The 13,452-nt window shown below is 36.5% G+C and overlaps 1 protein-coding gene across 3 annotated transcripts in view; it reads left to right on the plus strand.

Annotated features, from left to right (window-relative positions):
* Positions 1-13,452, plus strand: part of PDS5A (PDS5 cohesin associated factor A) — a 105,303-nt gene that overhangs the window by 44,037 nt on the left and 47,814 nt on the right. For all 3 annotated transcript variants that reach the window (XR_013959248.1, XM_080645656.1, XM_080645657.1), the window contains exons 10-16: positions 1,769-1,863; positions 2,708-2,853; positions 5,725-5,876; positions 7,396-7,509; positions 9,011-9,092; positions 10,554-10,602; positions 11,023-11,162. Coding sequence is in view for 2 of the 3 variants with exons in the window: in XM_080645656.1 (XP_080501782.1) it covers positions 1,769-1,863; positions 2,708-2,853; positions 5,725-5,876; positions 7,396-7,509; positions 9,011-9,092; positions 10,554-10,602; positions 11,023-11,162 (778 nt within the window). In the remaining variant the exon portion in view is untranslated. The remainder of the gene's footprint in view (positions 1-1,768; positions 1,864-2,707; positions 2,854-5,724; positions 5,877-7,395; positions 7,510-9,010; positions 9,093-10,553; positions 10,603-11,022; positions 11,163-13,452) is intronic.

Genomic DNA, 13,452 nt, shown 5'->3' on the forward strand with positions numbered 1-13,452 from the left:
TAGATTAACAACCAACCATTGAGCAACTCTGGCGGGGCAGAGCTTTTTTTTTTTTTAAATATATTTTATTGATTTTTTACAGAGAGGAAGGGAGAGGGATAGAGAGTTAGAAACATCAATGAGAGAGAAACATCGATCAGCTGCCTCCTGCACACCTCCTACTGGGGATGTGCCCGCAACCAAGGTACATGTCCTTGACTGGAATCGAACCTGGGACCTTTCAGTCCGCAGGCTGACGCTTTATCCACTGAGCCAAACCGGTCTCGGCTGGGCAGAGCTTTCTTTATAGTTTTAGATTCACTGCTATTTCCAGCAATGGGTCTCTGATTCATAGAAAAGTATTAACAGTCTGTTTTACTGTATTATTTTCCTTAATTATTTAGCAATAAGTATTTTGATACTTTGTAATTCACTTGATCACAAATAGCATTTTTTAAATATATATTTTTATTGATTTCAGAGAGGAAGGGAGAGGAAGAGAAAGATAGAAACATCAATGATGAGAGAATCATTGATTAGCTGCCTCCTGCACGCCCCCTACTGGGGCTTGAGCCTGTGCAACCCAGGCATGCGCCCTTGACCGGAATCGAACCCGGGACCCTTCAGTCTGTAGGCTGATGCTCTATCCACTGAGCCAAACCAGCTAGGGCAATAGCATTATTTTTATTTTTCTCTGGCAGTTAGAAAATTATAAGCCCTAAATGCAAGAGATTATTAAAATATGATTATCTCTGGGTAAGAAAGTAGTCATGGACATTCAAATTAAAACATTTATTAAATAACTTTAGTTTAATTGGTTGTGGGTGTGGTTTTTTTTGTTTTAATGTATTTTTTTGTTTGTTTTTTGTTTTTATTACTGATTTCAGAGAGTAAGGGAGAGGGAGACAGAAACATCAGTGATGAGAATCATCCATTGGCTGCCTCTTGCACTCCCCCTAGCGGCGATTGAGCCCGAAACCCGTTCATATGCCCTCTTGGGAATCAGAGGAATCAAACTGTGACCTCCTGCCTGGTTCCTAGGTCCATACTCAACCATTGAGCCACACTGGCCAGGCTAATTGGTTGTTTGTGAGATCACTTAAAAAGTAAAAATATTTCCTGCTATTTAAAATCACATTATTTATAGGTAATAACTGTTTTTCAAACTGCCCAAAATTTTTCAATTGAGTTATTCAGCTTATCCTTATTTTATATGCAGTCTTTTTTTGTGCAGTTTTGAATTCACATGTGGTATTTCATAGGTGTTGAGCTCTTACAATATATTATACCTTTAAAAGAGCATTTTAATGTTGGTCCTATCCATATGAAACTTTGTTTGTGAGGCAGTATGACACGTGCATTTCATGTATTCATCTTTGAACTTCTGGATCTGCCTCATACATGATTTCCTTTCTACCTCACATCCCCCTGGTATTTTCGTCATAAAAAAAATGTTTTCAAGTAGATTTTGTGTGTTTCAAATATTTCTTCTTTTGTTTGTTTTATAGAATAATTTTAAACTTAAATTTTGGGCTCTATAAAGTTGTTGGTAGTGTGGGTTGGGAGATGAGTTTAGACTGCTTTTTGTTTTAGAACGGTAAACAAATTGTTTTTGTGAAATAATTGTTTTACTTTATATTCTTCAGAACATGTTAACTGTCATAATAATCACACTTTCTAATTAGTAATTTCATGTTTATAGGCATTTGCATAATGTTAGATATGTGTACCTTATTTGAAAATAATTGTTTTGCCTTACAACTAATATTTGCAATCTTTTCACATGTAGATTTAATGACATTCATGTTCCTGTGAGATTAGAAAGTGTGAAATTTGCCAGTCACTGTTTAATGAATCACCCAGATTTAGCAAAGGATCTTACAGGTAAGGTAGCTGCTTTATATTTAGATGTGGCCTTTACCCTTAACTTTAGTTTTTGAATTAGATTTTAATTCTGGCAGGCACTATTTCAGGTCTGTATCAACCTTGGACTAGTAAATGATTTCATGTTAATATAATAAAAGTATATTTGAAATCTTCATATTGTAATCCTCATAGTTTGAGGAAGTAGGCTTTTATGATATATTATGAAATCACTATACCTATGTGAAAATTAAACATAGTAATGTCAATTAATAACTAAGAAAGTGGTTACCTTCTGGACTAGACTAGAATTTCTCATTATTCATTTGAACGTAGAGCATTTGAACCTATTTATTTGGTAATAGCAAATAAATGGCTTCTGTCAAAATGCTGTTCACCAAAAAAGAGGAAGTAACATTTTTTCGTTTTGATTTTGTTTGTATTGTAAATATTTAGGAATTTTTTATAGGTCATAGAATGTTAATTCTGTTTTTATATTGTATAATGTGCAGATATATACCTATCAGTAAGCCTTTTTTACTGTTTTTCTTTTTTCAGTCTTAATTTGTATTGTAACTTAAATTGTAATCTGTTTAATCCAATACTGTGTTGTGATTTGACTTTTCCAGAATAATTGATGTAAAATACATTATTTATTAAGATATGATTGTGCAGTAGTAAATACTATGGCGTAGTTTATTTGTGTTTACATAGGGTATTGCTACCTCAAAAATAAAATGCTTTAAATTTATGCACATTTTATAAACATTGTGGACAAAAGCTTAAAGCATTAGTCTCTTCTGTCATTCTGAACATGACAGATATGATAGCCAACATTTATTTTTAGTTTTTTCTCTTATTATAGAATATTTGAAAGTTAGATCACATGACCCAGAAGAAGCTATTCGCCATGATGTCATTGTTACCATAATAACAGCTGCCAAAAGAGACCTTGCCTTAGTAAATGATCAGCTACTTGGCTTTGTAAGGGAAAGAACACTGGATAAACGGGTAAACTCTGAGGAATCTTATTCTTTTCTAGTGTACTTTGTTTAAATTGTTTACTAACTGCAAAAGAATTTATTTTCTATTATATTTAAAGCTTTTTTGTGTGAAAATCAAATTAATACACTGCCAAATAACGAGCTAGTATTTTGTATTTCTGTGTATTTTTAAATTACATTCATAAATGAATACACTGTTTTCTATAGCTTTTCAGATCTTAGGCATGCATGGTTTGCTTCTAGCTTACCTTTTTAAAAAGAATAGCTAGCCCGGCCAGTGTGGATCAGTGGTTGAGTGTCAACCCAAGAACCAGGAGGTCACAATTTGATTCCCAGTCAAGGCACATGCCCAGGTTGTGTGCTTCACACCCATTAGGGGGCATGCAGGTGGCAGCCGATCGATGATTCTCTATTATCATTGCTGTTTCTATCCCTTCCTCTCTGAAATCAATATAAATATTTTTTTAAAAAGCTAAATTAAAGTTTTATTTTACCTTTTCACTTGCATGATGAGTTCTGAAAGAGTTGTGATTATCTATATTTATTACCTATAGTTAGTATTTTCAAAAGAGACTGTATTTTATAATTTAGGTGGATATGGCTGTCATTCATTTAACTAAAAGATAATCATACTTTCTCTGACTATGATGTTTTCATACAGGTATGCCAATCTAAGGGCAGAAATCACAGTTGTATGTTTATTTGCTCTTTTTGTGTGGTTTCCTCCATGTGGAAGCAGTTAAAAACATAGGTTGCCCTGGCCAGGTAGCTCAGTTGATTAGAGCGTCATCCCCATGCGCCAAGGTTGTGGGTTCAAACCCCAGTCAGGGCACATGTAAGAATCAACCAAGGAATGCATAAATAAGTGGAACAAAAAATATCTTTCTCTTTTTCTCTCTCTCTAAAATCAATAAATATTTTAAAAATTAAAACACACACATGTGGGTTATATGTAAAAGTAGTATTAAGAACAGCAATAGCAATTGCTGAGGCATAGTGTCATCCATGAGCAAAAGACAGACATGCAAGACAGGCTGATTAGACGTGCTACTTATTAACGTCTTTAACAAAGGTTTGCCTTTGCACTGTGCTATTTTATTGGGGCATAGTTGAAAACCTGATGTTCTCCCAAATCCAGTGTAGTTTAGGTACAATTTCAGGGTAGCAGTAATATTTCTTGGTTATGAAATAAAGCAAGCTGTATTCTTTTTTTTTTTTTTTTAATATATTTTATTGATATTTCACAGAGAGGAAGAGAGAGGGATAGAGAGCCAGAAACATCGATGAGAGAGAAACATCAATGAGCTGCCTCCTGCACACCTCCCACTGGGGATGTGCCCGCAACCAAGGTACATGCCCTTGACCAGAATCGAACCCGGGACCTTTCAGTTCGCAGGCCGACGCTCTATCCACTGAGCCAAACCGGTTTCGGCGCAAGCTGTATTCTTTAAGTTCTTTTGAAATAGTCAAAGAAGGCAATTATGTACTAGTAGCGTAGACACTGTTTAACTTGTTCAGCTATGTCAGTAATTCTGACTTTGAAGAGTTTTTCCCCTTGACTTTAATTTAAATGAAATGATACTCTCCCTAGTGGTAACTTGATAATTAGCCCACACATAACCAGTTTAAAGTATTGCTGTTTGTTTTATTTCCTCTTTTTAGGAACATTTCATTCCTATTTCTCTCAGTGTTTGTTTACAGTTTCAGAAAGAGTGACTGAATGAGACTGAATGATGTGATGTGCTCATAATAGCACTTACCGGATATTTTAGGAAAGGAGAGGGAGAGAGAAATAGAAACATCAATGATGAGAGAGAATTATTGATCGGCTGTCTCCTGCACACCCCCTACTGGGGGTCGAGCTCACAACCCGGGCATGTGCCCTGACTGGGATTCAAACTGTGACCTCCTGGTTCATAGGTCAACACTCAACCACTTTTTGGATGTTTTAGATGTAATAAATTAGATGGCCTTGGGTATAGAATTTCTGAAATGTGTTTTCTGTATACTAATCTTAGGTTTTACTGCTTAAATTACTTGGTTTTGTGTAAGAAATGTTACAAACCATCTATTACCTGTTGTATGGGAACAAAGTTTCATTCTGTCCACTACAAAAATTTCATTAGGGAGTTTTAATTTAAACTAAGGATAGTATTCTCTGATTTGTTATTGAGACAAATATATTTTTTGGTTATTGCTTTATTACATTTTACTATCATGATTCTAACTATGTTTTTATAGTCTCCTTTTCTTTCTGTGCACCCTCCTCCAACTACCTTTCTTTCCAACTAGTAAACCATCCCAAACTCTAGAAAGTCCCAGAGTCTTTTATTATCTAGGATGTGGCTAAGTAAATCATTTGCCCTCTTAATCTCTAAGGTAGGGAAGTTCACCTAAGAAGATGTCCAAGGTACTTTCCAACTTAGCAATTCCAGGATCTTGGTATTAAATTTTGCTCCTGTTCTGAGCTAACATCAAATGGGATGTGACTAGGATAAACCATTCCTTTTTTGTGTACAGAGTGCATTTCATACTTTATTTTTACCCTTTAATTGCTTCTAAAACTTGGCCAAATTTTTTTTAGACAGAATTGAATGAAATCTTTGTAAGATTTAGAATTGCTTGGCTTTGAGGAAAATAAGTTGGCAGATGATTTAGCAGAATTTGCATTGGATAATTTTTAAAGTAGCCTGATTTTTAAGTCAGAGCATATTCAAAATTGTGGGTTAAACAGTTTGTCTGCCTCTTATGAAAAATATTGTGCTGTTTTTGTACACATAAGTCTAATAGTTCAACCTAGTAAATAATTGGCAATTTCTGCATATTGGTATACTAAAGTTTGGTATCTGGCTCATTGAATAAACTTTATACTTTCTAGTGGCGAGTAAGAAAAGAAGCTATGATGGGTTTGGCTCAGCTTTATAAGAAATACTGTCTTCATGGTGAAGCAGGAAAGGAAGCTGCAGAGAAAGTCAGCTGGATAAAAGACAAACTTCTGCATATTTATTATCAGAATAGCATTGATGACAAGTGAGTAATATGTTGCTAGAATGAATATAAAGGTGCTTTTAATTTCTAAGAAATATAATTCTGTTTAATTTTTTAATAACTTCTAAGTCTAGAAACTGTTTTCCATATATTTATGCATGCTATACCATATAATAAAAGGCTAATATGCAAATTGTCCCCTCGACCAGGAGTTCGACCAGGGGGTGGGGCTGGCCGGCCAGACCCCACCTGTGCACAGATTCGTGCACCGGGCCTTCTAGTGTTTGTATATGACTCTAGCCAAGATTGTAAGGTAGCATAATAATAGTGAAATAGGCATAAGCTTTGGAGTCAGACTAGATACTAAATGTTCATTCTGCCCTTTATTGGGTGTGTGCTCTTGCACAACTGACAACTTCTGTGCCACTTCAGTTTTATCTAAAAAGGAATAATAATAAAGCCTTCCTTAAAGAATTGTCATGTGGATTAAATAAAATAATGAATGTAAAGCCCCCTAGCTCTATGCCTGGCAATACAGCACCATTTAATAATTATTATTTTTCCTTTTTACAACACCGTCAGTACCAATAGAAGTATTACTGTGTTGTTTTTTTATTGCAGTGTAATTGACATAATTATATACAATATACCAGTAGTGCTTTCATCTTTGTATATATTGAGAAATGATTGCCACACTGAGTCTGGTTAACATTTGTCCCCATACATAGTTATTTTTTTCACGTTATGAGGCCTTTTGTCATTTTTATTGTCTGAATGTTACCTAGTATTATTTTATATTGGATTGTAATAATGATTTTGGTTTTTGTAAAATACTTGGTAATGTGTTATTGAATTAAATTGACTACATTGCATCACTAGATATGTATTTTATTGGTTAATGAAGAGCCCTTGTATTATCTTATCCCAATGATATTGAATAATAAGCTTAGCAAGACCATGGAAAGAAGAAATATCAAATGTATACAGGAAAAGCTAAATTTTCAGGAAATAGTATGAAGGTAGAACCCCCTGATTTTTTTTTTTAATGACAACGTGAGAAAGGAGCTGAACTGTAATCAAAGGAAATTAATGTGGGGTTTTGGTAGGGGTTTTGTTTTTGTTTTAGAATTAGCTATTCTTGAGATCATAGCTTTATATATTAGTATTAAGTAATTTGTTATAACTGCAGACCAGTGGAAGAATAGGTAACCTAGTACCCTAGCACCCTGTATTTAGGAATGACATACTATCCTTTAGAACACCTATTTCATACTGACAAATTAGAAATTAAAGCCACAAATAGCTAGCATAGCTCTAAATATTAAAAAAATAAAACTATCTCCAGGGAAAAGAACTGATCACATACTGATCATTTTCATTGTATTTACACACATACATGCTACCCTTGGTATGTTATCTTTGCAGTTTGTGGTTCTGATACAAAATGACTATTTTTAAAAAGAACTGTTATCTGGGAGGTTTTTGTTTGTTTCATAGACTATAGAGAAAAATCTCTAAAAAGTAGAATAATTGTGTTATTGGGGGTTTGTTTGTTTCATAGGCTGTTGGTAGAAAAAATCTTTGCTCAGTATCTTGTGCCCCACAATCTGGAAACGGAAGAGAGAATGAAATGCTTGTATTATTTATATGCTAGTTTGGATCCAAATGCTGTCAAGTAAGTTACTTTTTAATGATTGTTTGGATTATTTCCTGAAAATTTCATAAAATCACTTTATCTGATCTAATTAATTGTTCATGATGGGGTTATTGCTTCTGGTTGAATCAAGAACCTCAGATAAATATATAGAGAGAAAATTTTTATAAGTTCAGGTTTAGTCAAAAGCAAGAATATGCCTATATGCATAGGCATATTTGGCAACTGAGTCAGTAATATGGTTTTGGGGATTCAATTAAGTCCCCATGTCAAAATTACCTATTGTCTACCTGTTGACTGAGGTGTGAATCACACTGTTGGAGCTTTACCATACTAAGCCTTAGACTGGTTCTTTGTCAGGCAAGTATATTCAAATCACCTCTATGTAGAATGTCCATATACATATTTCTTCTTAACCATTTGGAGTAATTTGAAGACATTGGATTCCTTTATCCCTAAATACTTCAGTCTATATCCCCTAAGAACAAGGATATTCTCTTATATAAACAGAGTACCCTTATCAAAATCAAGAGGTTTAACATTGATACACTATTATTTTCTAATCCAAAATGTATTCATTCAGATTTCCTCCATTGTCCAAATAATATTCTTTATAGATATTTATTTTCTCATTGTAGGTTTACACATTGCATAGTTGGTTGTCATATCTCTAGTCTCTTAATGTGGAACGATTTCCTTGGTCTTCTTGAATATTGAGCTTGCCACTTATTTTGTAGATTGTTCCTTCAATTTGGGTTCGCCTGGTATTTATTAGATTGAGATTATGGTTTTTCACCAGAAATTCCACAGAGGTAACATTGTATTCTCAATGCATCATGTTAGGAGGCATTATCTTTTCTAAAAGATTTGCAAGTGGTTCCTAATAATCTAGGTAGTAAACCCCTGAACTAAAGTTTGGTCTCTGTTTATATTTCAGAATATTTGGCAAAGAATACTTAGAGTTAGACTAATTTCTGAGGTCCTCTGGGCACCTGGAATTATGGAGTGGGTTTATGAGAGAAGAAAATTTGCTTCATTGAGAGAAAAGAATTCTGAATCAACACACTCCATTTTAAGTGTGGCATCTCAAATCTACATCATTTCGGAGAAATTCATATTTTGAAATAGTCTACTGACCTTTATGCATATCTCCTTAGCCTGGCATAAAAAGGCCTTCATCATCTCATCCTTTTCCGTAGTATATGCCATGCATTTTGATAATATTTTATCTTTATACCAGAACATTCTAGCTATCTCTGTTTAGAATGTCTTTCAATTCCTTCATTTACCTGTCAGATGCTGTTTATCCTTCTATATTTTCTCTCATAAGAAGCCTTATATTTACCATTTTACATTAAACTATCTTAATAGTAATAATTACATTTTCTGGTGCATAAAATATTAGGTAGATGTAGAAGAATGATGCATCTATATCATGCAACAAGAAAAAAGTAATGAAGTTAAATACTTACCAGTATTGTTATATTATGCACTTTTTTCATATGTATAACTTTATTTACAGAGCTCTCAATGAAATGTGGAAATGTCAGAACATGCTTAGAAGTCATGTACGAGAACTCTTGGATTTGCACAAGCAGCCTACAGTAAGTTCATGATTTGTTTAAATTAATTGTTACAGTCATTATTCAGATTTTCTGTAGTTATATATAATGAAGCAAATAGGAAGTACCTCAATTGTTCTATTTACCAAATGTCAGTTAAACATAATTTCTGTAGTTATCCAAGCAAAATTTCCATTTCAAATTAGTATAACAAAATCTTATTTTCCACCACAAGGAAAGAAATAGTGTTTTCTCATTTATCAAGTATTTAGACACTAATATATCATACATAATTTATCAAAATGCAAATAATTAGAATTAAACCTCAAGATAAAATTAATCAAAAAAGATGAAGTAATCATCTTTTTTACTCCATGATTTCTGGTCCTTCAATGGAGAGTCACTGTCAAATCAGGTATCAATCCTATAAATAATGCCAAATTCAAATTAACAAAAGAAATTCTATCCAACATTTTCTGGAAGGTGGAGTAAAGAAACTTAATGATCTCTTAATACACTTCTAAATGTGTTTGCTAGAATACATGTTCTTTTTTAAAAATATTTTTTTTTAATTTATTTCAGAGAGGACGGGAGAGGGAGAGAAATAGAAATATCAGTGATGAGAGAGAATCATTGATTGGCTGCCTCCTGCATGCCCCTCAACCCAGGCATGTCCCCTGACCCGGAATTGAACCATGACCTGGTTCATTGCTCGACACTCAACCACTGAACCACACCAGCCAGGCTAGAATACATGTTATTAATCAGGGAACCATAGACTGAAACCTTTCAAGGGTTCATGGACACTAAAGCAAGAGTTGACAGACTTTTTTTTGTAAATGACTAGATAGTAAAATTTGGGCTTTGCCAACTATTCACTCTGTGGTGAACTCTCAACTCTCCCTTTTTAGTGCAAAAACAGTTCTAGACAATACGTAAATAAATGGTCATGATTGTGTTCTGGCAAAACTTTAACAAAAACAGGTGGTCCATGGAACCATAGTTAACCAATTTCTGATCCAAATTACTCAAGTTTCATACAAATTTAAGTCATCTTTTTTGTACAAATTTTGGAGGGGAGGTGATTTTCTGAGGTTATTTAAGTAATAGGCCACACAGAAGCTAATAGAATTCTATTCAGGAGGAAAACATTTCTAGTCTTCACATTATTAATTTTCTTTGTTGTATGGTTTCATAGTAATTTCCATATAATTGCTTTATATCAAAGTTATCCTGTTCATTCTGGCAAGATAATTTCCCTATGAAAATTATATATTCTAAATTTTTAAATACCTGTTCCTGCTGACATCTCCTTTCCTTCTGTTTGTCCTAACTTAATAATTGTTGCTAGTACACAATTATTTATTATCAACTTAGGGTGTAGATATGATAATACTAGATATGGTAATATTTTTAACTTAAAAAATATAACCCTGAGCATAGATTTTCTTTCAGAAATTTAATAGCACATATCACTTCTTTTGTTTTTGTTTTAAATTTCAGTCAGAGACTAACTGTTCTGCCATGTTTGGAAAACTGATGACCATAGCAAGTGAGTATGTTTATTCACTCTGTAGATATATAATAAACATCAAAACAGACAAATAATTTACCCAATGGGACTATCAATTTAAATAAGGAAAAATTACCCTTTCCTTAGTACTTAGTATTTCAAAGTACCAGTTAGGCTCATATTCTCTTGCTGGCTCAAGAGATGGAGGGATAGAGATATAGAAACATTGATGAGAGAGAAACTTCATCTATCGGTTGCCTCTGGCATGCCCCCTACTAGGTTATTGAGCCTGAAACCTGGGACTGTGCCCTAACCAGGAATGGAACCAGTTGGTTCCTGGGTTGATGCTCAACCACTAGCCACACCTGAGGGCGCTCAGCATTATTTTTAAGACAACTTTCTTTTAGCTTAGTAGAGTAGTTTTTTTAATGTATTATTGACGCTCTTTTAATTTTATAGAGAATTTGCCTGACCCTGGGAAAGCACAAGATTTTGTGAAGAAATTTAACCAGGTTCTCGGTGATGATGAGAAACTGCGGTCTCAGTTGGAGTTATTAATCAGCCCAACCTGTTCATGTAAACAGGCAGATGTTTGTGTGGTTAGTAAATTATACTTTTACATTTGTTCTTCTAACTTTGCTTATAGAAATTTATATTCTATTAAAATCTGCTTTACAGAGATTATTTTAGTTGTGTGAGTTTACCACTATTGTGAGCTCTGAATTATCTGGGAAATATATCTGTGGTCAACTTAGTTCTCTTTACTTACCACTCTTCAGCCAAATTCCAGGAAAAACACTAGAGAACTAAGCCAGGGAGATTGGTCCTAGGAACTGAGCAAGATAAAATGCTTTGTATTTAGTAGACATTAAGTAAATAAGAATTTTCTAAATGCTTGTTTGTGCATACATTTTCTTCTACCATATATTAGCAAGAAGAAGCCCTTGTCAAGAAATTAGCAATAGTTATATTGCTGTATATGTATTTATAGATAAGGTAATTCCTATTTAGGTTTCTGTCTTCATTCTATTCTTGGACTCTTTATTTTATAGAAAATCGGTATCATTGAAAACTTCATTCATTTATTTAGCATTTTATGAGCCATGCTGGCCAGGTGAGCCTCATTTTTCTCATCTGTAAATTTTAAGTTCTTTATACGGTTGTTAGAAGATTTGTTTTATTTATACACACACACACACACACACACACACACACACACACACACACACTAGAGGCCCGGTACACACACACACACACACACACACACACACACACACACACACACACACTAGAGGCCCGGTACACACACACACACACACACACACACACACACACACACACACACACACTAGAGGCCCGGTGCACGAAATTCGTGCACAGGGGCGGGTCCCCTCAGCCCAGCCTGCACCCTCTCCAATCCGGGACCCCTCGGGGGATGTCCGACTGCCGGTTTAGGACCGATCCTGGGGATTGGACCTAAACCGGCATTCGGACATCTCACAATCCTGGACCGCTGGTTCCTAATCGCTCACCTGCCTGCCTGGTCACCCCTAACTGCTCCCACCACCCCAGCCCTGCTGGCCTGGTCGCCCCTCACTGCCTCTGCATGCCGGCCTGATAGCCCCTAACTGCCTTCCCTGCTGGCCTGGTTGCCCCTAACTGCACCCCCCTCCCCCGCCAGCCGGGTCGCCCCTAACTGCCCCCCCCCCCCTTGCCGGCCTGGTCACCCCTTACTGCCCCCCCGCCTCGCCGACCTGGTCGCCCCCAATTGCCCCTTCCCTGCCGACCTGGTCGCTCCTAACTTCCCCTTTTGCCGACCTGGTCGCCCCCAACTGCCCCCCTCTGCCTGCCTGGTCGCCCCTAACTGCCCACCCCCACCCCTGCCAGCCCAACTGCCTCCCCCTGCTGGCCTGGTCACTCCCAACTGCACCCCCCCACCAGCCTGGTCACCCCCAACTGCCCTCCCTGCTGGCCTGGTCGCCCCCAACTGCCCCCCCTCCCCCCGCCAGGCTGGTCGCCCCACGCAGCCTGCGGTTCAGTTGTTCAGTCGTCCCTCACTAACCCCCCTGACGGCCTGGTTGCCCCACACAGCCTGCTGGTCAGTCGTTTGGTCGTCCCTCGCTTACCCCCCTGCCGGCCTGGGCATAGGCAGCCATCTTGTGAGGGTGTGGTGGTCAATTTGCATATTACCTCTTTATTATGTAGGATAATCTCTTGGCAAAATAATGCCCTCAGGGGCAGGAGGCGACCCCATCACACCTCTGCTGCTGCTGCTGCCACTGCCAGCAGCGCAAGCCTTGGCCAGTCCTGGTTACCTGAGCCTCGGGTGGCCCTGGGGGACTCGGGAGGCAGTCGCCCTTGTGGGGCTGAGGGGACTGGGTGCCGCCATCTTGTGGCTGTGGACGCTTCCATCTTTGACAGCTTGGCAGTCAGTTAGTTTATTCCCTCCTTGTTGGCTGTGGGCGTCACCATCTTTGCGACAACGTGATGGTCAATTAGCATATTCCCCTCTTTATTAGATAGGATATACCCCTATCCCTACACTACCCTTTAGGATTTAAGTAAATTGTATTTCTGTGGTATTACACATAGATAACAACTACTATGTATGGGACCAACCCTTAATAGATGAAAAAGAGAAAGAAAAATTTAGATATTTATGTCTAACTTTGTTCTAGAAAAAATAAGGATGGAATAATTATTTAAATATGTAATAAGGTCTAAGAACTATAATATATGTTTACAAAGTTGTTTGAGAGCATGGAGTAGGTATTTTTTTATTCAGTCTAGGGTTATAGGGCATCTAAGTGGATCTAAAATGACCAATAATTATTTCTAGTATTATTGTTTATATACATAGTTATATTTTATATAGCCATGATGATATGG

Source organism: Plecotus auritus, assembly GCF_963455305.1.
Source record: "Plecotus auritus genome assembly, chromosome: 1".
Classification (NCBI taxonomy): Eukaryota; Metazoa; Chordata; class Mammalia; order Chiroptera; family Vespertilionidae; genus Plecotus; species Plecotus auritus.